Source organism: Paracoccidioides brasiliensis (assembly GCF_000150735.1).
Source record: "Paracoccidioides brasiliensis Pb18 unplaced genomic scaffold supercont2.2, whole genome shotgun sequence".
NCBI classification, from domain to species: domain Eukaryota; kingdom Fungi; phylum Ascomycota; class Eurotiomycetes; order Onygenales; family Ajellomycetaceae; genus Paracoccidioides; species Paracoccidioides brasiliensis.
In genome coordinates, this window is record NW_011371359.1 from 2,823,523 (window position 1) to 2,845,416 (window position 21,894).

A 21,894-nucleotide genomic window follows, 5' to 3' on the forward strand; every position below is an offset into this window, starting at 1 on the left:
CGTGGAATCTACTCGCTCAATGTCACAGAAAACTTCCCACTGCCGCTGAGATTGCTACCTATGATGACGAATAGCTGGACTGGTACCTTTAAGAGAAGGTGGGTGTTCTGTTTTACTATAGCATAGAAAACCTTCTCATCATGCCATCAGGTGCCATCAGGCTAACCTGAAATGAAACCTATAGAGTGGTCGTAGTGGACGACCCAAAAACATCTGCCCGAGGAGTTCCTTTCAGAGATCAAGGTATTGGGCCACTTGCTTTAAGACCTTCTCAATTCCCTTCTAAACGCCTCTCTGGGAGTAGAGTTCGAGTACGCTACCGAAGCGAAAATCCCCAGTTCCATTCACTTGACGTGAACGAAGTAAATGGGTTGCTTCTGAAAGCTACCTCCCCTCTACCTCCTCCCCTCCACTTTGTTTCCCCCTTTCCCCCATTTTTTAAGGGGCGCAAGCCTTCTGCCCCCGTATGAGATATCTTGTGTCGCTGTGCGACATCTAAAAACAAAGATTTTGAGTGGTTTCTTGTCGTCTGTGTTCTTAACGCGATTTGTTTCCATTTTTGCCCTCTTCTCCAAGGACATTTTCAATTGCAGGATCTACGCTTTCTTGGTTCAACGCAGATATCTCCCCCTGTTCTTGTCGTTTCAACCTATACCCGAGATTGTTCCCGACATATTCTTCGTTTCCAAGAGTTATTCGGTTGATCTAAAGGCCCTTTTGTATTGTATTCTCTGCATAGATCTAGATTTGAGGTATCGTAGTATCATAATCCCGAAAATGTCTCAAATCTGTATATATGTCTATGCCAAAAACAGCAGGTCTAAAAAGATACCAAATATCGAAATTATAATTTGGGTTTTACAAAGTGACCTAGGGCATGTAGTCCCGCGGGACCATCGTATATCTGCTGTTCTACTGCACGGGCGTTGATCTGTGTTGTTGGCGTATGGAGAGTTAGATGGCGGATGCATTGAAACCTTGTTCTCCTTTTATATAAGGGTCATGAAGAGACTTACATGTTGCATTCCTAGATCCTCAACCCTTCCAACGCCCAAGAGATGCATGGCCGTTTTGGTTTCGGAGGAGAGAACTGTGCGGAGGTGTGGGCAGCTATCAGTAATAACTCTCTATGGCGTCTTGGGAGAACATTCAATGAAAGAAGATGGGAAAAAAAAGAAAAGAAAACAAAAAAGAAAGATATATAAACATACTCTCCAACACCCTCTCGACCCCTTCCACCCCACCAGCCCCAAGCCCAAACAACGGCGCCCTACCAACACCCACACACCTAGCTCCAAGACACAACGCCTTCACCACATCCGTCCCCCTCTTAATTCCCCCATCAACCCACACCTCCACCCTGTCAAAAACCTCGGGACAATATTTCCGAATCTCCATCAGCGTATGCACTGCAGGGGGGGCCGTATCCATCGCCCTCCCCCCGTGATTCGACAATATAATCGCCTTGACCTGCGGTCCGTGCAGTGAGGCTATATACGCATCCTCATGCGTCTGCACCCCTTTCAGCACGATGGGTAGATCCGTATGGCGCGCGAGCCAGGGGAGTGTTTTCGACCAGGTCAACGACGGGTCCGTGCCGGCGAAGAGCTGCTGGCCGATCCCGCTGGCGCTTGGGAGCGGTGTGCCACCGGACGCCTTGACGATATCCGTTACTGACGATGTCTGGGTGACTGTCTGCGTGCGCTCATCATGCTCGCGCTTTCCAGGCACGGGGGCGTCAAGTGTTAGACAGACAAACTTAATCGATTTGAGCTTGTTGATGCGGGCGAGCATTGCTTCGCTTTTTTTCCGGTCTGTTTGAACATACAACTGCCAGCCAAAGACTTGGTCTGGTGCTGCGTTTGCGACGATTTCTTTGGGGGTCATGGAGGCGTTGTTGGAGATTAGTTGCATGGCGTTGAATTTGGAACAGGCTGCTGCAATACCGGCTTCGCCTGCGGGATGAGCGAGGCGGGCCATGGCGGCTGGGGAGACGTAGATTGGTAATCCGAGTTTATAGCCAAGGACACTGGTGGAGAGATCGCAGTTGGTGCAGTCGATGAAGACGCGGGGCCGCAGGAGGATGGAGCGGTATATGGTGTTATTTAGTGATTTGGACATGAGATCGTCTGCAGCGGAGTAGTAGTATCCCCATGCCTTCTTGCTAAGCTTTTGCGTGGCTGCTGCTTCAATATCGTTGATATTTAGGAGAGAGGACATGGGAGGCGTCTCATTGAATGCCTGCTCTGCACCCGTTTGGTGATTGGATTCCGCGCTGTAAGAGGCCGCCTTGGGAAGTGATGTCTTTGGGTCGATAGGACCCAGGCACGCTTCTGGTTTCAGATTGTCTTCCAGCGTGCCGGAGGGGTGGACGGGGTCAAATTCCTCCGTTGCATCTTTGCCGGCGAGCTGGAGGATGATGTTAGCGCCACCGGGATGATTTGGGAGAAAGTCCGTAACCTGTTTATTACATTTTCCGGACGTCATGCCATTCCTATTAGCATGGAGTAAATGCAGGTGTATGCTCCCACTAGTTCCTAAGCCCTAAATGGCAAACATGGGAGATGAAGGAAGTGATATAGGAATACCAACATCGTAGACTTTTCCGTAGAGCACAACCCAGCAGCTGTCTCTAGTGTTATGCTTGGCCACTAACGGGATATCAGCCTCAGCTTCAGATAATTTAACTGCTCTGTAATTGGACTCTGCTTACCTTCAGCAGCATTCAGATTCCTGCCACCCATACTGATTTTCGTATTTATATATTTACAGCCCTGCAATCACGCCCTTGAGCGGGTTAACTATATCAGAAAAATTGAGTGGTAACTATATCAGAGTATAGGCATTCAACTCAAAAAGATCTCTGTTGTATAAACGGTATAACAAATTGTGTAGATGAGTACTGTGACCAGCGAATACATTAATTTATATTACTTATCCGCGAGCATCTGCTGGGGTGGAGTTGAGTGTTTCCGAGAAGTGGACAGAACGCAGCCGTCGGTGATTGGGCAGCGCCGAACTCTAGGCAACCCCACAGCCGCCATCAACCACAGTTTGGGCGTTGGATAGCTGGAGGTTAGCGGCAAACTTACTTGAGTTTAACTGAAATTGGTTAAAGCTTTTTACTAAAGGGAACGAACAGTAATGTGGAGGCGCACTGCCAACCTGCCAACTGGGAGTAACTATTTCTCCTTTGTTAAAAGGATATCTTCAAACTTGGACAATAATAATGAAAGGTAACTAAGTAAACAAGAAGAGCTGCCGAGCAGCTGGAAATAGAATTTCCGTACGATTCATCAAAATAAGTAAAAAGCAACTATACAGAGTAGAACATAGCAAAATGCAGAGCTCTCTGCAATCGCTTGAAGTTTTTCCCGCTGAGCCGCTGACTAATCGAAACCATGCGATCTCAGGTTTAACTCGCTCCTTTGTTCGGCCATCGAGAGGTCGAGGATATCCGTACGCCATTCACTCCAGACTCTAGCTGACCGCTGTCAGGTAATTTAGCTCACTCAACGTACCCACCCCAGAATATCCATTATGTTCGAGGTTCGTTTTCATCCCATAACCGACCACCAAACCTCCCCAACACTTTCCCTCCCCATCAACCCTCCCAACAACTTCCAATAACTAACCAGTCTGCACTCCTCCAGCGCCGCGCTGCAGACCGCTACCGCCTCCGCCTCCACCGCGCCCGCTCCGTCGTGCTCACCCCCGAGGAAATCGTCGAAGTCCGCGCAGCCCAACGCACGTTCGAAGGCGCCTACATCCGCACCTCCCTCTCCCAGTTCTCCTTCGCCCTGATCATCCTCAAAATCTTCACGTCAGAGTTCTACAGCATCGGTGCGCTGTTTGCCGTGTACGGCGCGGGGGTGTTGACGATAGGCCTGTTCCGCCGCCAGCAGGGTAATAGGCAGTTTTTCAACGAGGTGGGCGAGGATGGGTTGCAGAGACGTAAGTTTCGGACGAGTGGGAATGTGGTGCTTGTGTTGACTGCGTTGAGCATTGCGGCATATGCGTGTTTGTTGGCGTTGACGTTGACGTTGAAGATGTGATGGTGGCGGTTGCGGTTGGTTTAGTGATGGGAGATGGTATGGGAAATGGAAATGGAAATCGGGTGGTGGGAAGGATATGAGCTTTCCTGGGGAGTTTCTATCATATGCCTTACTACCGCTGTCCTACATATAAGGTGTCCGGATGCTTCTAGGTCGGACATGGACTTTTCTGGGGGTCATCCTCCAGGTCATCGTCGACGAGCTGCTTGTTGGGATGGTTCCACGGATTTGCCGAAATTGGCATTCGCTCCCGGACGGGAACTACCCGGGCATTAGAAATTTGCTAGGGCCTCATACTTGCCAAGGTGCATAGAGCACCGTAAACATCATCCAGGAATCACGGTCCACGCATATAACGACGTATGTTTTCGGGCCACATTTCCTGTCGCATGTTCTTCAGGTGCCATTGCAAGGTCCTAACCCTAGACAAGCGCGCCTGACCTATCGAAGCAGAGATGTGACCTGGTCAAACACAAGTCCAGCTAATTTCTCTGGGTTCCTTCAGCTCATGGCGTTGAATGCGCTACCAGACTATATCCGGTAGTGGTCATGGGTTCGTTGTCTCTAAAGCGGGAGTGGAGCTGGGTCTGATAATTTTACATGATTGCAGCAGAGATAGTGATTTATTATAGAGTATGGATTGGGAAACTTGGTTCGAAATGGTTCTAGGCCCAGGATCTCATATGGCAATGGGAGGGAAGATATCTGCTGGATCTTTCCAGGGCGGAAATTGGAGGGTAACTAGTTTTCAGATGGGGGAAACCCAACAAGCCCCGCGGCTCGATCTCTGAGTATTACGGACATACCGCCAGCACACGTCTGCCTGCATCTATATAACCAAGATGTGATCCAAGTGAATATCTGGATTTCTGCCCGGATATTTCACATATTTACACGGAAATCTTGTGGAATCTTGTGGAATCTTGGATGGGTCAGTTGGTTTTTGGAAGGGAAATAAATGGGTGAGAGGGTTTTGGCGGTCTGTTCTGTCGTTGGTTTTGATATGGAGTAATGGTACACCAGCATACACCGCAAGAGAGCCGGAGCTGCCACAACATGGTATTTGGGAAGACGTTGTGTTACCGAATGGCACAGCATGAGAGAATCAAAAGTCCTGCTGTCAAACATCTTGGTGCAAAAATATGGTCCATGAATGCTACTTTACTGTGTTCGGTGTGAAAAGAGTGATTCACTGTGTCTGTTGAAACTGAACAGTGTCTATGTATGTTATTGGACCACTGAGACTACGAGTACTTCTAGGAATGCTGTGGTAATGAAAACAAGATTTCAAACAGTAGATGGATCCTTGCCCAAACAATAATTTTTGTTCTGTTGATTTTAAATTTTCAACTGTTTCCTGGTAACTTTGGGAATGAAGCTTAAAAAGACTTGGAATACAACGTCTGGAGTGGCGTATTTATTACATCACAGGCACAGAAATTTAGTTAACCTCCCTTGTTTCCAACCCAGCGGTGTGACCTCAAATTTTCCTTAATTATGTCCATCCATTCGCACACACACAGACATACATGTTAACAGTTACTTGCTACGCGGTGCTTCAGACTCCCCAAGGACCGGACGGACTGCTTCAGCTGCCGCTTTTCCCCCCGCCGAGTCACGGCCAAGTCTGCCCAGCCCGGCCAGTCAGCGCCTCCTGTCCTTTTTGCCCCCCAACCGCCTCGAGCCTCACGTCCCCCTCCGAGGCTGCGGCTCCCGGCTCCAACCTGCGACTAGACCTCAGCAATGGACGTGGAAGATCACCCTTCTACTGCTGTCCCCGGGTCTCCCAGCTTCAGCTCCAGCTACAGCGATACCAGCAGTCTCCCCGATCCCAGTATGATGCTAGGTCCGTACAAAACTGTGGTGGGGAGGGCCCTTGCTCCCGAGCATCACCACAATCACCACCATCACCATCATCATCATGCTGTCCCTCGCAGCCTTGGTGCGACCCACTCACTCGCGTGCCGAGACGGTGTAGGGGTTGCTCTGACAGATACTCCGGTTTCAACCGCACCACCATCTCCACTAATGTCAGTTCATATGCCTTCTTTTCCTGTTCCTTATTTTCCAAGGGTTGGAAGCTGGGTGAAGGTGCCTGGCTAGTTGTATATAGCCTTTGCCTTGGCAGGCTCTGCGGGCCCCTTTGAGGGGTGGAAAAGCAACTATTTCCCCCCTCTAGCTCCTGGCTCTACGGCTATTCCCTTTATCTAGCCGCATATTCAACCTGACTTCGGGGGTTCCCGAGTCTCCACTGCCCCTCCACTGCCCCTCTGCTACCCCTTGCATATAATTGGATGTTAACCACAAGCTTACTGTGTGTCCTGGCGGCTTTTATCGCTGCTGTGCTTAATTTAGTGGTGCTCGCTCCCAATCCTCCGGTGCTTCCACTCCAGGAAAACATCGTGCAACCACCCTTGACATCCCGGGCTTAACCAGGTCCAAAGTCTCCCCCGATGGCCGTATTGCGCAACGAGATGTCGGCTCCAAGCTGGTCATTGTCATGGTGGGCTTGCCCGCACGTGGCAAAAGCTACATCACCAAGAAACTGGCCCGGTACCTCAATTGGATGCAACATGATACCAAAATCTTTAACGTGGGCGAGCGACGACGTGTTGCTGCTGCGAATCCCCCCCCCTCTGAGGAAAAGGATTCGGTTATCGAGGAAGAATTGAGAGACTCCGTGCGCGAAATGAACATGAATGGTGGTGCCTCGAATAAATTAGATACCGAACATGAGATGTTGCCTCCCGCCGCTATTCTTGTGAATGGAGAAGCTGTCGTGACGGAAGAAGCACAGGATACCCACCGTGACCCTAGCCCCATGAGCGACGTGCAATTTCTCACCCCAAGTTCACTGTCATCAGACAAGGGAGCTCTAAATTCTAGAAGAGCTGGGTCAATTGACCAGTCGGCTCAATTTTTCGATCCCGAAAACGAGCAGGCGGTTCGGCTGAGAGAGAAGGTTGCCCTAGAGACTCTGGACGAGCTTTTGGATTACATTCTTGAGCAGGGTGGAAGTATAGGAATCCTAGATGCGACAAACAGTACCCTGAAACGTCGCAAGGCCATCATGGACCATATTCGAAAACGTGCCGGATCAGAACTCAACGTGCTGTTCCTCGAAAGCCAATGTCTCGACAAGGAGCTTCTAGAATCGAATATGCGCCTCAAGCTTTCGGGCCCCGATTACAAGGATCAAGACCCCACCATTGCCCTGGAGGACTTCAAGAAACGTGTTTCCTTGTATGAGAAATCATATATATCGCTTGGAGACTATGAGGAGAAGCACAACATGCCTTTTTTACAGATGATAGATGTTAGCCGTAAACTTATTGCCCACCAAGTTAACGGCTTCCTTTCATCCCAAGTCATGTATTATCTCGTCAACTTCAACCTCTCCCCGCGCCAAATCTGGATCTGCCGCCACGGTGAAAGTCTGGACAACGTCGCTGGCAGGATAGGAGGAGACTCATCCCTCAGTACAAACGGTATTGCTTTCTCAAAGGCTCTGACAAGATTTATCGGCCACCAGCGCAAGGTCTGGGAAGATTACCAGAAGACCAAAGCCCTATCAACTCACTTCCCCCCGCGCCCTGGTGACAGTACTCCGCCTAATCCGCAATACGCAGGCCAGAACGCGGAGCGCCAGCGTAACTTCTGTGTCTGGTCATCCATGCTCATCCGCTCGATTCAGACGGTACAATACTTCGATGACGAGGAATATGATGTGAAACAGATGCGCATGCTCGATGAGCTGAACGCGGGAAAGATGGAAGGGATGACGTATGAGGAAATCCGCAAGCAGTATCCGGAGGAATATGCCAATCGCAAGCGGGAGAAGTTGCACTACCGTTACCCTGGACCCGGTGGAGAGGGGTATCTGGATGTCATTAACCGATTAAAGGCGGTGATTGTGGAGGTTGAGCGGATGACGGATAGTGTGCTGCTAGTTGCGCATCGGTCTGTGGCACGAGTGCTGCTGGCGTATTTTCGTGGGTTGAAGAGGGAGCAACTTGCGGATTTGGATGTTCCGCTTGGTGTATTGTATATGCTTGAGCCGGTATGTTTTTGCTCTTTCCGGAACAACAAAACGAACCTACGTATAGTCCTTTCAAGGCCTCTGTTCAATTTTCTTTTTCTTTTTATCTTATTTCATGTGTTAATTGATCTTTTTAGAAACCCTACGGCGTGGAGTTCAAAGCATATAGATATAATCCGGGCAAAGACTGGTTTGACTACGTTCCCGACTATGAGCTGCGGCAGGTGACTTATTTCTAACAACGTCACGACCCGCTTCTTACGAAAGATATCAACCATCAAGCGGTGGGAAACACGCATAATTGCATCTAATTACGGCCAAGTTCAACAAACTTGACAATTTCAGAGAATAAACTCACACCCCTCCGTCAATTTTCATTCGGAATTCTTCAAGTATTATCACGTTCGACATACAAGGTTTTTCTACTCTGCTCACTTGCACGAAACGATTGGCATTTATGTCAATGCGCCACGTATACGCATGCTTTCTATCATGACTTCCCTTCGAATTTCCGGATCCAGCATTCCTCCTAGATAAGAGGGGAGGCAAGAAATCCGAAATTGACACCACAGATAAAATGCAAAAAGACAACAAGGTTTTTTTTCTTTCTTTCTTTTCTTTTCTTTTCATTTCTCTCTCTCTCTCTCTCTCTCTTTTTTTTTTTTTTTTGCTTATCCATTTGTTGAAATTACGAGAAATCGCCTAATTAACTTCTTCGAACGTACCCTTTTCACTTCTCTCTTTGTTTCTCTATGTACTCTACATCCCTTCGTACCAGCCGACGTGATCGCGGTTGGCTTGTGATGCAGAAAACTACGGACATGGGAGTATTCATTTTGTTTTTTTATCAAGAGTGCCCATGGCCATGACTTTCTTTTCCTATTGTCTCTGAATTTCCACCTACTCTCATGTATTTTTTTTATGGTATGGGACCTTTGGCGTGGCGTTTCTCTCTCATTCCTCTTAACTTTTCTTTTTCTTCTGTTTTCCCAAGAATGGTGGGGTTGGGCTAGGCACATCTATTGTGACATGATTTGGCGTTTCGTGCATTTGCATTTATGTCTCTACTACGATGCATTTGGTTTTGTTCTCAAAGTACATGGGAGGTTTGCTTTTTATGTTGTTACTTGTTTGTTCCTCGCTTTCTGCTTTACGTGCTTTTTTTAAGATGGGGCTGGTGGCGTTGGGTGTGGGTATAAGATAAGATGTTGGAGGAGTTTTCTTATGTTCTTTTCACATATGCGTGTCTTCATTGTTGATGTGTTCTGCTTCTCTTCTCCCTCTCATTGTGCTACTTTATTTATTTTCATTCTAGAATGGCCATACTGGGTGCAGCTATATCAGTCAAAGTGTATTTGTGCATGTGCATGTGTATGTGGATATATGTTATTCTTTAGTAATTTTTAATTGATTAATTCTCTTAAGATTGCTATTCTATCTCTCCATTTGTTTTCATTTTGAAGATATTGTATTAAATTGCTAAGTTGTTACTGTACTCTGCTCTGCTTTATTGTTTCCTCCTTGATTGAATTCACCAGCTAACTTGACTGAACACTGGCTAGCGTTAGAATTGCTCATTTACATATACAGAAAGATGACGGATACATATTCCACGTCCACGAGTGGTTCATTTACTCCGGCCGTGTTGTTTTATGTCAAAGGTTGAAGTTTGTATTTACATCTCTCCTCGACCAGCAGCGGCAGCTTGTTTGACCAGCATCCACGCACCTTCTGCATCGTGCGTGGTAACATTTGCTGCAGGAATAGGACCTGGGGAGGAACCAGGTTTATCAGCATTCCATACCGTCGCGGTAAACTGCGTTGATTCGAATTATTAGTCATACGGACACAATGGAATAAAAGTGAAAACAGCGTGCGGGGATAAAATAAATACCTTAAACCAAAAATTTAACACAAGCGCCACCGCAAGTCCCAAACAAACTACCATCGGCCCAGCCACATTATCGAAATCACGCCCGCTGCGCTCCCGAATCCACCGCGCCCGCTGCACGTACATCCACCACCCCCACCCGCCCGCAAAGACCGCAAAGCACGTATACACGATCGCCAGCGCGCGTGCGATGCTATTATTGGCGTCTGCGGCATTATAGAGCCCTACGGAGAGCGAGGCGAGCAGGACGCAGATATGCTGCCATTTTATGAAGGTGCGCTGGTTAGCGAGCCAGACTTTGCCTTCGACGCGGACCGGGCCGGAGTCCTTTATCCAGATCCCCGGTTCGCGGATGCCGGGGGGTAAGGGGGTTGAGGGCGCTCTATGCGCTACAGCGTAGCGGGACATGCTTCGTGGGAAGAAGGAGAGGAGACCGGATGGGCGTGAGGGTGGCAGGTGGGATGTGGGGGGGACCTTTCCTGGTTCTGGGATGGGGATTGGGAGGGATTCTGAAACAAGGGGTCTCGTGTCTGCTGCTGGGCCCCTCGCTGCCTTTGAGCTTTCTGCTACTGCTGCAACTGCTACTGGAGACCCAACGGAAAGGTCTTTGTGGATGGGTGATCCCACCATGGGGCGGGTTGCAGGGCTTTGTCGGCTCCCTAGAAAGCTTCCCACTGCGAGTTCATCTTCGGCTTGTTTTGCCATCTTCTCCCGTTCCTCCTGGAATGCGATTTCTGGGTCCCGACGGATGTCTGTATCCAACTCACTGAGCCAGAATGGAAAGCTGTTTACGTAGTCTTCGAAGAGTTCTGCCACACCATGGACAAATTTGGAGAATCGGGGGGCATCTTTAACTAGATGGGATGACATTAAATCGAGTAGCCATTCTTTATTTGTTCTCCGTAGGTTGCCTCCACGGACTTTGATTTCTAGCAGAGCGTAGGGAAATCGACGGATTTCGAAAGGTTTGATTTCTGAGAAAGGAAACTCCATTTCTCTACTGTCAATATCTGTGCGATGCCAATTATCGGGGTCGCGGCATGGTCGTTCCAGATCAAGTGAATCTTCTCTTATTAAGGCCAGGTCGGTGTCAAGAGATATCCTAAGACTATTATCGCCCGGAATCTGGAACGCGGTTCGAGTATAAGTAGCCCTCAGAACGGGCTCCAACTGCTTCTCCTTAATAAATGACTGGATTTCCTCAACGTTCTTTTTCAAAGTTTCAGCGCTTTCCGAATCCCCGCCATCCCTGGTCTCCATCCTCTGAATCATCTTTTCCATTTTGTACTCTCCCATTAGGAACGGTTTAATATGTTTCTCCTTGATGCGGACTCTAATTTCGTTACTGCTATCGCCATCCGCCATCGCTTTTTTCTCCAAGTAAATCTCTGGCTGATCATTCAACTGACCAGTCCAACGAAGGCGCAAAGAGCTAGCTCCTGGAGTCTTAGCGACTTTTTGGTTATACAGCTCAAACTTAGGGCCATCAAAGTAGAGGGAGGTAATGGTGGGATCCTTCGGTGCCATATGGAATTCTTTGGAAGAAACATTGGGGTTGTAAACCAAAACAGGTAGACGGCGCAGAATATATGTTTTCACTTCCAAAACATTATCCATATGTACCCAGAACTTATGAGAAGTATACACATCCTGCCCCAAGTGTGTATCTACAGCGGGACCCCCTTCAGCAGATTGTTCGGAGGGTCGCTGGCCGAGATCCTGACGGATGAAAGAATACATGGTCGAAAGGCGGTAGAGAAGTGGGGAATAGTCCTCTGAGTTGAATGGTAGATGGGACAAGCGCACTTGAAGTAAAGGTTTTACCTTGTAGAGGGTACCTCGTTTCCGGTCATGTTTTTTAGCCGCCTTAAGGAAGCCCGTGAAATTGATACGACTGAACTTCTCCAGCTCACTGACCTCCTTGGTAATAGAGTCAAGATCCTTCATGGCACTCCGAGCAATCTCCTTTCTCCTGTCCGCATCTTCCACCTGGGTTCCATCTTCCTTTGTAACCAAAGGCTCCAGTTTTGCCTCGCACTGCGAGGTTCGATCCCGCAGCTGCTTGTAGGTATTAACCTGAAATGCATTGACTTTGTCGAGCTGAACGTTAATCAGCTCCTGCACAAAGTTTTCTTCATCCTGCTCCGTCCATTCCGGAGTCTCATCATCGCTTCCATCCTGTGAGCTGCCTTTAGTTTCATGTTCGCGAAGCAGTCGTTTTAGCTTGTTGTAGTCGATGTAGTGGTTCTTCCAAGGCGGGTATATAGACTTTTCCAGGGTATGACCGAAACGCATGGCAGGCGCAATAGAGGAAAATATCTTCAGGATTACAGTTGTATAAACAGATCGATTACCCAGGGATATGACGAGGTGTGAAGCTAACGATCCGGTAAGGAAGTTGTGCCCAGAGAGATAAGCTCGATCTCATGCAACTTGAATTGATCTGCTTTTTCCGAGGCTGAAGAGAGTAGACAGAGACGAAGCACACCGGCAGATGCTTTATACAATCCGAGATACAGCTTCTTGAGCCCGAAGACAGTTGCAGAGTGTCGTTGTTCGCTGCCAATTCGTAGATGACGATGGAAGATAAAGCTTCGTTGATTTCCTGATTTGGCAATTGGTTATTGGGGTGGCTTGTGGCGGGGAATCATACAGCCAATCAGAAGCTTGTTTCGCCCCATTCCGATATATTTTTCCGAATCGAGGTTTTAAGTGAACAGTATCGGACTATATATACTCCGCTATGACGCAACCGCTGACGCCGTATCACGTGAAATAGCTTGGTGTCCAAGCTGGTTTAATGTTGAACACAACAAACCTTGAGATCCAAGTGTTGGAAAACAAAAAAAAGCAGGGATCTAGTTTAACTCAGTCATCATCTGCTGTGTATAAGAGGAACGAAATCGCTCCTCAGTATTCCAATTCTGACGCTGCCATTTTCAGCCAGAAGCAAAGAGGAATCCGTTGTTGTCACTCTGTTCGTATCTGCAAATTGACCATGGTGCTTGCTCCCAAGATCTATCCTCGCGCAACAGTGAAGCGCATCGTGAAAGCCCATACCAAGCGAAATATATCCAAAAACGCGGATGTCTTGGTGAGTTCGATCCATTACTGCGCATAAGATGTGTATAGAGAGATTTTATTCCGGTACTCTCTTGAATCAGGTTTCTAATTCCCTAGTTTAATTCTGCAGATATTCCTAGACTATATGCTCTTTATGGAAGAGTTAGTTGCTTTCAACCTTTACTAGTATTCTAAGTTGCGCTGGGGTGCCCGTTTCAGCCCGCCGAGCATTTGCGTACTTACATAATTGATTTTTCAGACTGATGCGCGAGGCCTCTATTCGTTCGAGGAGAAGTGGGGAGAAAGCTATCTCCGCTAAAAACATCCGCAAAGTGGCTGAGGTGGGTATGCTCCCCATCTATATTTGCAATGCACTGGCTGACCTCTAGAGCCTGGATTCTGCTCTTTCTCTTCCTTTAGGGCACATTACGGAAATTCAAAGGATAGAATTTTAAAAATTTCTCTCTTCGTCATCTCTTGAATTGAAAGGATTATAGAAAACTGCATAGGCTAATGCGTTCCTGGCGGTACAATTCTTGCTAATCGGCTAGCTGGTACCTTTATATATAATACCCTGAATGGAATTTGATTGAGTCTCTTCTATCTTCAGAGTGTTACCTTTTCCATATAAGTTTATTGTGTTAGGGAGCGAATGCGAGCTGCATAAGAAGAAAGACTCTCTGCGTTGCTAACTGCTATATAACGAAATACTAAGCTTGATGGGATGAAAGGGGGTGCTGGGGCCTGCGTGGATTATAACCACCTGCATGGTCGTGTGGTCACGTGATATGGATTAGGCCTAATCGGGCGCCGAGCTTAATCCGACGTCGAGTCTAACCGGGCACCGGCCTTCGGTCGGGCTCGGTCGGACGCTGAGCCTAACATATTGGAGATAATTTCATGTTTTATTATTATATTCTAGTTTCTTTGAAATATCTGCCATTATTAATATATTTGTTTTATATGTTTTTTATGAAAAAAATAAAAAATAACTTTTAAATATATATTAAAACTTAATAATATAATATTTTTATAATTTTAAAAATTAATTTAAATTATATATAAATATTTTTTAATTTTAATTTAATATATTATTTTATATTAATAACTATATTTAATATATTTATAAATAGAAATATAAATTTAGATTATTATAAAATTAATTAAATAAAATTATATAAATTATTTTTAAATAATTTTATATTTTAATAATTATATATTTTTAATTTTTAGTTATTTTTAACTATAAATAATATTTAATTAAATCAAAATAATTTTTAAACTTTTATTTTATTTTAAATATAATCTATAGAAAAAAATATATAAATTAATTATAAAATATCTTATAAATACTATTATAATAAGATTCATTTTAATATTATAGTTGTTTGAAATGTTCTAATCAAGTTTTGATAGGGTATCACATGATACACAATAACTATATACTCTCAATCATTTTTCAATCAATATAGCTAAACCTTATCTTAATAATTATAGTCTCAGGTACAAAGTGCATGATTAGAGCCCATGACTAGTAACTAAAGCCTTTCATTTAAATGTTTCTGAGATGAAACTTCTGATCTTAAAGCTCTGATTAAGTAATCCTTGGGCTTGAGATGTATAACAGACTAGAGCTCAAGTAGAGCAGCGCTCAGCTTGATAGCACTTTTGACCAAGATTCAATTAGCTCTTGGCAAGAGCTTATAAATATTATTTATTAAACTAACTAGAGGTTCTTCTTTGTTAAAAATCAGCTTTTGATTACCTTGATAATTGATAGAATAGGTTCGAGAGAGTGACATCATACACCTTGACAGTCTCTTGCATGCGTGAAAATTGCTTAGTTTCATACGCTCTAACTAATGACTAAAAATGGGCTTCTTCTCTGGTTAAAAGCTTGATCCTTTTGATTTGATGAAGCATATTGAGGATTTGATGGATTAGATTGAAATGAAATAAATAGTGTTCCAGTAATTTGCTTACATTAATTAAATAAATTCAATCTCCGCGATCCATTAGAAGAAAAGCTGGATTGCATTGCATTCTGGGGTTCTGTTAGATGTTTCCCCGGATGATCAGATCCTCTCAAGCCAGATCCGATGTTGGGACAACCCCGGCCTGACCATCGAGCAGATTCTGCCGCCTTCTCTTCGTGACTAAAAGCTCTCTCCGCAAACCTCAACAACCTCACTTCCTCTCACGTCTTCTTTTTATTTCTACTTCAACTTCTCCTCCTTCGACACAACGACAGCCACAACGATTACAACAATCCTCAAGCCTCCTGCCTGCTATTTACTCCTGCTTAGTTAGCCACTGCTACACTCCAAATACAATTCAACGCGTCCCCCGCGATTTTCTGTTCTACTACTCATCTAAGCCTGTGGAATCCCTCCTAGCGTTCCCAGTCACACGACTCCACGTTACCCTCCAGCCATGTCTGCTCCTGTTTCCAACAATCCTCCCCAATCGGAGTCCAAGTCAGCCAAGAAGAAGCGTAGCAAAGGCGAGAGCTCTTCCAGCGCCTCCGCTGCTGTTGCAGATACCTCAAATCCAGGAACCGCCGCTGCGGAAACAGCAACAAATGTCGTGACTGGTGGTACCCATGAGCCTGCCTTTCTGAAAGAGCTGTACAAGTGCGTTTACATTCATTGATAGGACTTTGTGAAAGAAAACATTTTTATTTTCTTCTAATGCACAACTGACATCCTCTTAATTTCGTAGGAGCCTCCGGAATGCAGTTAAAAAACTTGTATGTGATTCAATGAATACCTTTTGCTGCTGATTGATATGTTTTTGTGTTTACTGTTTATTCGCTGACATGCTTCTTTAGAATGCTACCTCCAAAGTTGATGCTATCGTTGCTGAAAACCCAAGCAAATCCCTTGATGACTTGGTTGCTGACAAGAAGATCAATGCAGACCAGAAGGCCCAGATTTTAAAGAAACCTGGCCTTCAAGCAGCAGTGTCCCAGATTGAGGAACAGATAAATCAGTACAAAATATATGGACAATACTATGAAGACCGCCTCATTAACCAGAAAGCAGACCTAGAAAAGGCTCACAAGGGTGATCTGGATGCTCTCAAAGCAAAAGTCGTAGCGGAAACATTGGCTTCCGCTGAGAAGGAATTCAGAGAAAGATTGCTGGTGCTTAGCCGCTTTTTACGCGCTGCTGCTGCTATGAGACGCTCTGGCGATGAGACTTCCAACGACAGCCGTGCCTTTGAAGGTGCGCTGTTCCAGGTTTATGGAGGAACTGAGGAAGCTGTCAATGCTATGCTTAAACTGATTGATGGCGCGGAAGACACTGTTCCAAGTGTTGATGCTGAGCCACTTGATGTTCCTTGTAAGGACCACTTCCAATTGGCGATTCATATTTTATTTTTACATATATTACGAAGCTAATGCTATGAAACAACAGACTCGAGGGTTAAGCAAGCATCTCTTGACTATGTTCCCCCTGCTGTTGACGCATGGACTGAGGAAGCCCAGGCCACTGAGTCAGCATCTAGCGCTGAGGCCAATGTTTCCAGCGACCCTACCTTAGTCAACGCTGGTTTGACCGAGCTACATAATCCTTCCTTGTCCGCCCCACAACGCCCAACCACCAATGGCTTCCCAGCCTCCGGAAACCCTCAACACCAAGAAATTTCGTCTGTTCCTATGCAATCTATCGTTGGTAACGACTCTGCAAACGCCGTAGCTCAAATGAGATGGGATAACCAAGGATCAAACTTGTCTGCCTCTACCGCTGCTGATGGTTGGATCGAAGTCAAGAAGGCTGACGTGGAAGGCACCACGACGCAAAATGCACTACCACCAACTTCTGGTAGCTGGGCGGAGGATATTCCGGCCGTAGCCTCCATAGACGGAACAAGTCCAGAACCAAATGACGGCTTCAAGCCAGTTGTTAGCCACCATACCCGGCAAAACAGCGGACGCGGCAGAGGTTTCCGCGGTCGTGGACCTCGTGGTGAGGGATTCCGTGGACGTGGAGGTTTCCGTGGTGACCGGGGCGAATATCGTGGCCGCGGTCGTGGTCGTGGTGGAGAATACCGTGGTCGTGGTCGTGGCGGGTATGGTAACAACAGCCAAATTCAACCGGCACCCCATGCTGCGGAGCACATGGCATAAGCATCCCTGCTTAAGCAGTCGTGTTAGGAAGCTTCTGGTCCTTAGGCTAGGGCAACGAACAAAAGTCGCTACGGTCTATCTGTGACTTGATCTTTCACCTCCAATGCTCTCTATTTGCTTTGACATCATATTAAAACATGCATTGCGCTTCAATTTCTACCGTATAACCATTTTTCGATTCCTGGATCGGCATCCCTTTTATCTCATATCCATCTCACTGTTTGCCTTTGTCATTCATTCTCCGTCCCTCGCTCTCACCCTCCTCGTCGCCAGTGGCGAACAAAACGCTTTCAATACTAAAACTATTCACGAAGTCAACGAATCGAAACTGAAAGACGAATAATAAATCAAAGGAAAGAAAACAAAAACATTCCCAAACCCTCAATGCCTCTTACCAATAATTCTCTTTGACAGCATTGGCTCCTTGATTTCATCAGTGGAGAGATTCTTTTAAAATTTCAAAAAAGAACTAGGCGCTATGATCTATTCCTCTGAATTCCATCTTGTGTTTTTCAAGCGCGCATTTTGCCCATTTTTCTTTCTTGCTTTTCCCCGCTATGTTCAGAAAATATTCTATACACACTCTTCCTTCTACGTTCTATTTCAATACCGACGTTAAAAAAAAGAGATCCCTTTTTCCAGCGTTTCGTCTTCCCACCGTTTTACTCGTCTTGTTCCCCTTGCTCAAACATATGTTCTCCCTGTAGTTTTATCTACACCTATTTCCCTCCCAAGCGTTTACTTTCCCCTCCCCAGCTCTACTTTAATAGAGCGCGTGGGATGAATTTGATGGCTGGTACCGCATGGTGATGGATATTTTTGTTCCCATTTTTTCTCCTTTCTCACCTCAACACAAGATATTGAAAAGGAAAAGAAAGTGGATCTTGTTTGGTTCTCGGCTTTCTTGCCTTTCTTCTTTTCTCTTTTTCATTTTGGGGAATTTGGGAAATATGATTGGGTATTAGAGACCCAATTCTTTTCCCTTCCACTTCCCGTTCCTGGGCCGTTTTCTACGGGTCCCTTCTCTGTTTTCTCTCCTTCTCTCTCCGCCCCTGAAAAAAGCCATTTTCTTCACGGGTGTGTGTTGGTATGACTTATGGCATTTGTTTTGCCAGCGGTATTGATCTGATATACCAAAGATAAATGCGATTTGGTTCAAGAAGCTATTTTACATTTTCGTTTTGTTTCTGCCTATTGAGTTGGTTTGAAGAGGGATTGGTTGGAAGATGCAGATACAAATGTGGATGTAGTAATGTTTAAGTATTTAATTCTCCGCAGATGTAACTAAACCATACAACCAGAAAAGCAATAAGATTTTATTTCACCTCCCCCCAACCGTTCTTTTTTTTTTTTCGGGAGTTCTCGAGGTTTTTAACTTTCCATTCGGTCGATTCAGGCTAATCGCCACGTGTCCCGATGCCGATCCATCCGCAGCCGCGATGACTATACCTAATATTTTCAACTTTTTTAACGCTTCAGTTTCAGCTCTTCAAATCGACCCTGTTTCTGCGTTTCACGCCATTTGTCACTGCTTAAAAATCAGAATGTCCTGAAAGCTTTTGTTAATCCTCTTGTTCCGCTTTTCGCTGCTTTGCTCCGAAAGCACATCCACATCCAAAAGACATGGTCGCAACCACCGTATCACCATCACAACGGAAACAGATCCTCAAAGTCCTCTTTATATCTCTCCTCCTAGACCTAGTAAGCTCACACACACATATATTTCCAGGAGCACCAAAATAGCTAACTCATACTTGTCCAGATCTCCTTCACCTTCATCCTCCCCCTCTTCCCCTCCCTCCTAACCTTCTACCTCAACCGCAACCCCTCCCCAACCTCCCTCCTCCATCGTATCCTCCACTACCTAAATGCCTACAAAAATGCCTTCGCCCTCCCCATCGACTCGCGCTATGACATCGTCCTCCTTGGCGGTGCACTGGGCTCCCTCTTCTCCTTCCTTCAAGCCATCGCAGCCCCCTTCATCGGCCGTCTCTCCGACAAGCGCGGCCGCCGCACAGCCCTCCTCTGCTCAATGGCCGGAAACATTGCCAGTGTGGCATTGTGGGTTGCGGCGACGGATTTCAGGACGTTCCTGGGCAGTCGGATTGTTGGGGGTTTGAGTGAGGGGAATGTGCAGATTGCTAATTCGATTGCGACGGATATTAGTGATGAGAGGCAGAGGGGGGCGACGATGGCTTTGGTTGGGGCGTGTTTCAGTGTTGCGTTTACGTTTGGGCCGGCGATGGGGGCTGCGTTGTCAGGAATCGTTACAGTGACGGACAATCCGTTTGCCACGGCGGCGGGGTGTTCGTTGCTGCTGATCGTGACGGAGACGGTATACCTGTATTTCTGCCTGCCGGAAACACATCCACGCTTCGCGAAGTTCACGACCCAAGGTGCGTATGCTACAACTACGGCTACTAAAGGTGACCAATTGCCCGAAAAAATTGGGTTGGAGGCAGAGAAAAAACCACACACCGCCGCCACCACTACATCTACGTCTACACCAAAAAAATACACGAACCCCCCCTTCCTCCTCAACATAACCCATTTTCTCTTCCTCCTCCCCTTCTCCGGTCTCGAATTCTCCCTCCCCTTCCTAACAGCTACCCTCTACGCCTCCACGAACACCACCCTCTCCCCCTCTGCCCTAAACGGCCGCCTGCTATCCGTAATGGGCCTCCTCGCCTCCCTCCTCCAGGGCTCCCTAGTCCGCCGTCTCCCCCCTCTTATCACCGTGCGCATCGGTGTTGTCGCATGCACCGTATCTTTCTTCCTCCTCTCTCGCGTTTCCACTCTATCCGGCCTCTACGCTGCCGGCTGCCTTCTTGCAGTCACCAGCGCAACGGTTGTCACTGGTCTGAATAGCCTGGGCAGTTTGGAGGCGGGGGAGGAGGAGAGGGGGGTGTTTTTGGGTCGATTGAGGAGTTGGGGTCAGGTGGGGAGGGCAGCGGGCCCGGTTGTATTTTGCACGCTGTTTTGGTGGGCCGGGAGGGAGCTGGCGTATTTGGTTGGTGGTGTGGGGATGTTGGGGGTTTGTGCGCTTGTATTTGGGGGGTTGAGGGCGCCTGTTGCCTCGAAGAAGAGGATATGAATTTCTCTCTCTCTCTGTGTGTGTGTGTTGTTATCCACCCTTCTTTTTTGGACGAAAGGGCTTTTCTAGACTGGGTTTCCGGATATATCGCATTTCGGGGAGGGACGTGGTGATGTAGGTAAGGTCGATCTGAGAGTGGGACGTAAGGTGCAATTTGGCTCATTGTTTGATTATGACCGGGCGGATTGTTTCCTATCTTGGGATTTCGGATATATTTACGTTGGCTACCCATACTCAGTCCTTTTTGCTGGAGTAGACAAACACTACACTCCACCTCCGCATTGAGCATAGCGCAGGCATTTTATCATCAGTTCCGTGTAATATATGTAATAGAGAATAAAATATATAATTTATCCAAAAAAAAAATTCTACCCTAATCAATTGTTTGAGCTGCCTTCTAACAGTCGCCTTTGGTTATCTGCAACTAAGTAGCCTCTCTGTAGTGTACCTAGTTATATTGCATACAAGTAAATTGTCTTTGCTGCTCCGCTCCTTCCGGCATCTCCACGACAAAAACGCTAAATTTAAGCTTAAAATAGAGCTACTCTATTGGTCACTTCCCAGCTACAGCTCGAAATAAGCGCAAACTGACACAATCAACGAACATGTATATACGGGGGGTATCACTATCAAAAATGGCGGGTAAAAAGGTCCTCACGTATTTAATCAGACAGGTGGATCAGATGCCAAGTTTACGTTCGCATTGCCTATAATGAGAATATGGGTGACTGACACCGTTATTCAATATGGCTGCAATTTCAGCTGACCTTTCGTGCTGCTGAACCTGTTGAAACAAAGTGGCTGTGCTTCATCTCGTCTGCCAACAAAGGGAGTATCAACATTCATTCTGGTGGTACAGCTGTTGTTGTCACGATAAACTTGAATTATTTGTCAAGGCGTATCACTCGACTCGCATACGCTGATCTCTGTCTTTTTGTATCAAGTTACCCATTGCATAGATTCTCCTTTTCAGTGGGTCACTGCAAATCAAATAGGATTTCTGGACTGATGCGGGCCATGGGCTGTGCCATTCCAACGGAAGGCGGGGACAGCCCATGTTGATCGGAGATCAGATAACTTCGCTTTAGTACCGCAAAGCATAGCATTCCGGGTTTTGATGTTCGGATCACCTGGATAATTTTATTATTCGTAGAAATAGAGAATCAGAGTCTGTGGGCGAAGTCGAACCTAGGTGAATAACCCCCTTGTTGTACAGCTCTTGAATACCTTGCAGAGCATCTTTCATACTTTCATATAACTATCCGAAAGACCAAAACTAGGTAGGTGATCATTTGAATGGGCATCTCACAACATCTCAGAGAACCATTCCAGCATTATTGCTTGGTCGATAACTACCCCTCCTCCTTCTCCGTCGCCGCCTCTCTGATAATATCCCATAGTTTGTCGGATGTGACGTGCCTCCCTTGAACTTCCGAGATTAAGTAATCTCCTTCTGGAAATTTGCTTTAAAATCTACCGTGTCGAGTCTGCGGACCTTCACGACAACCTACTCACAAACAGAACTTCGGACGCTCCACACATGAGGCGCTGCCGCTGCAGCCAGTGTATACACGGGGTTAGTTCGCCCAACCAGTTTGGAGCCCAGCTTCTAAACTGCCA

At 46.5% G+C, this 21,894-nt stretch overlaps 9 protein-coding genes across 9 annotated transcripts; 6 read left to right on the forward strand and 3 right to left on the reverse strand.

Annotated features, from left to right (window-relative positions):
- Window positions 1-63: 63 nt before the first annotated feature.
- PADG_11366 (uncharacterized protein) lies at window positions 64-470 on the forward strand (the record flags this gene model as incomplete). The annotated part of the gene is made up of 2 exons (XM_010759615.1): window positions 64-98; window positions 185-470. 2 exons carry the CDS (start codon window positions 64-66, stop codon window positions 468-470), a joined length of 321 nt encoding a protein of 106 aa, XP_010757917.1.
- A 67-nt stretch (window positions 471-537) lies between these two features.
- On the reverse strand, window positions 538-2,744 carry PADG_02087 (uncharacterized protein; the record flags this gene model as incomplete). Its single annotated transcript, XM_010758897.1, has 6 exons — window positions 538-705; window positions 863-931; window positions 1,017-1,090; window positions 1,212-2,460; window positions 2,593-2,651; window positions 2,714-2,744. 6 exons carry the CDS (start codon window positions 2,742-2,744, stop codon window positions 538-540), a joined length of 1,650 nt encoding a protein of 549 aa, XP_010757199.1.
- A 796-nt stretch (window positions 2,745-3,540) lies between these two features.
- On the forward strand, window positions 3,541-4,055 carry PADG_02088 (uncharacterized protein; the record flags this gene model as incomplete). Its single annotated transcript, XM_010758898.1, has 2 exons — window positions 3,541-3,549; window positions 3,654-4,055. 2 exons carry the CDS (start codon window positions 3,541-3,543, stop codon window positions 4,053-4,055), a joined length of 411 nt encoding a protein of 136 aa, XP_010757200.1.
- A 1,743-nt stretch (window positions 4,056-5,798) lies between these two features.
- On the forward strand, window positions 5,799-8,333 carry PADG_02089 (6-phosphofructo-2-kinase; the record flags this gene model as incomplete). Its single annotated transcript, XM_010758899.1, has 3 exons — window positions 5,799-6,085; window positions 6,411-8,115; window positions 8,232-8,333. The coding sequence occupies 3 exons, from the start codon at window positions 5,799-5,801 to the stop codon at window positions 8,331-8,333; spliced, it is 2,094 nt and encodes a 697-aa protein (XP_010757201.1).
- A 1,436-nt stretch (window positions 8,334-9,769) lies between these two features.
- Window positions 9,770-12,280, reverse strand: PADG_02090 (uncharacterized protein; the record flags this gene model as incomplete). Its single annotated transcript, XM_010758900.1, has 2 exons — window positions 9,770-9,910; window positions 9,989-12,280. 2 exons carry the CDS (start codon window positions 12,278-12,280, stop codon window positions 9,770-9,772), a joined length of 2,433 nt encoding a protein of 810 aa, XP_010757202.1.
- A 703-nt stretch (window positions 12,281-12,983) lies between these two features.
- Window positions 12,984-13,495, forward strand: PADG_02091 (uncharacterized protein; the record flags this gene model as incomplete). Its single annotated transcript, XM_010759396.1, has 4 exons — window positions 12,984-13,079; window positions 13,179-13,210; window positions 13,308-13,389; window positions 13,469-13,495. 4 exons carry the CDS (start codon window positions 12,984-12,986, stop codon window positions 13,493-13,495), a joined length of 237 nt encoding a protein of 78 aa, XP_010757698.1.
- A 1,986-nt stretch (window positions 13,496-15,481) lies between these two features.
- PADG_02092 (uncharacterized protein) lies at window positions 15,482-17,180 on the forward strand (the record flags this gene model as incomplete). The annotated part of the gene is made up of 4 exons (XM_010759397.1): window positions 15,482-15,681; window positions 15,770-15,797; window positions 15,879-16,392; window positions 16,468-17,180. The coding sequence occupies 4 exons, from the start codon at window positions 15,482-15,484 to the stop codon at window positions 17,178-17,180; spliced, it is 1,455 nt and encodes a 484-aa protein (XP_010757699.1).
- Window positions 17,181-18,803: 1,623 nt separating this feature from the next.
- PADG_02093 (uncharacterized protein) lies at window positions 18,804-20,274 on the forward strand (the record flags this gene model as incomplete). Its single annotated transcript, XM_010758901.1, has 2 exons — window positions 18,804-18,881; window positions 18,943-20,274. The coding sequence occupies 2 exons, from the start codon at window positions 18,804-18,806 to the stop codon at window positions 20,272-20,274; spliced, it is 1,410 nt and encodes a 469-aa protein (XP_010757203.1).
- Window positions 20,275-21,261: 987 nt separating this feature from the next.
- On the reverse strand, window positions 21,262-21,520 carry PADG_11367 (uncharacterized protein; the record flags this gene model as incomplete). Its single annotated transcript, XM_010759616.1, has 2 exons — window positions 21,262-21,404; window positions 21,463-21,520. 2 exons carry the CDS (start codon window positions 21,518-21,520, stop codon window positions 21,262-21,264), a joined length of 201 nt encoding a protein of 66 aa, XP_010757918.1.
- Window positions 21,521-21,894: the final 374 nt, after the last annotated feature.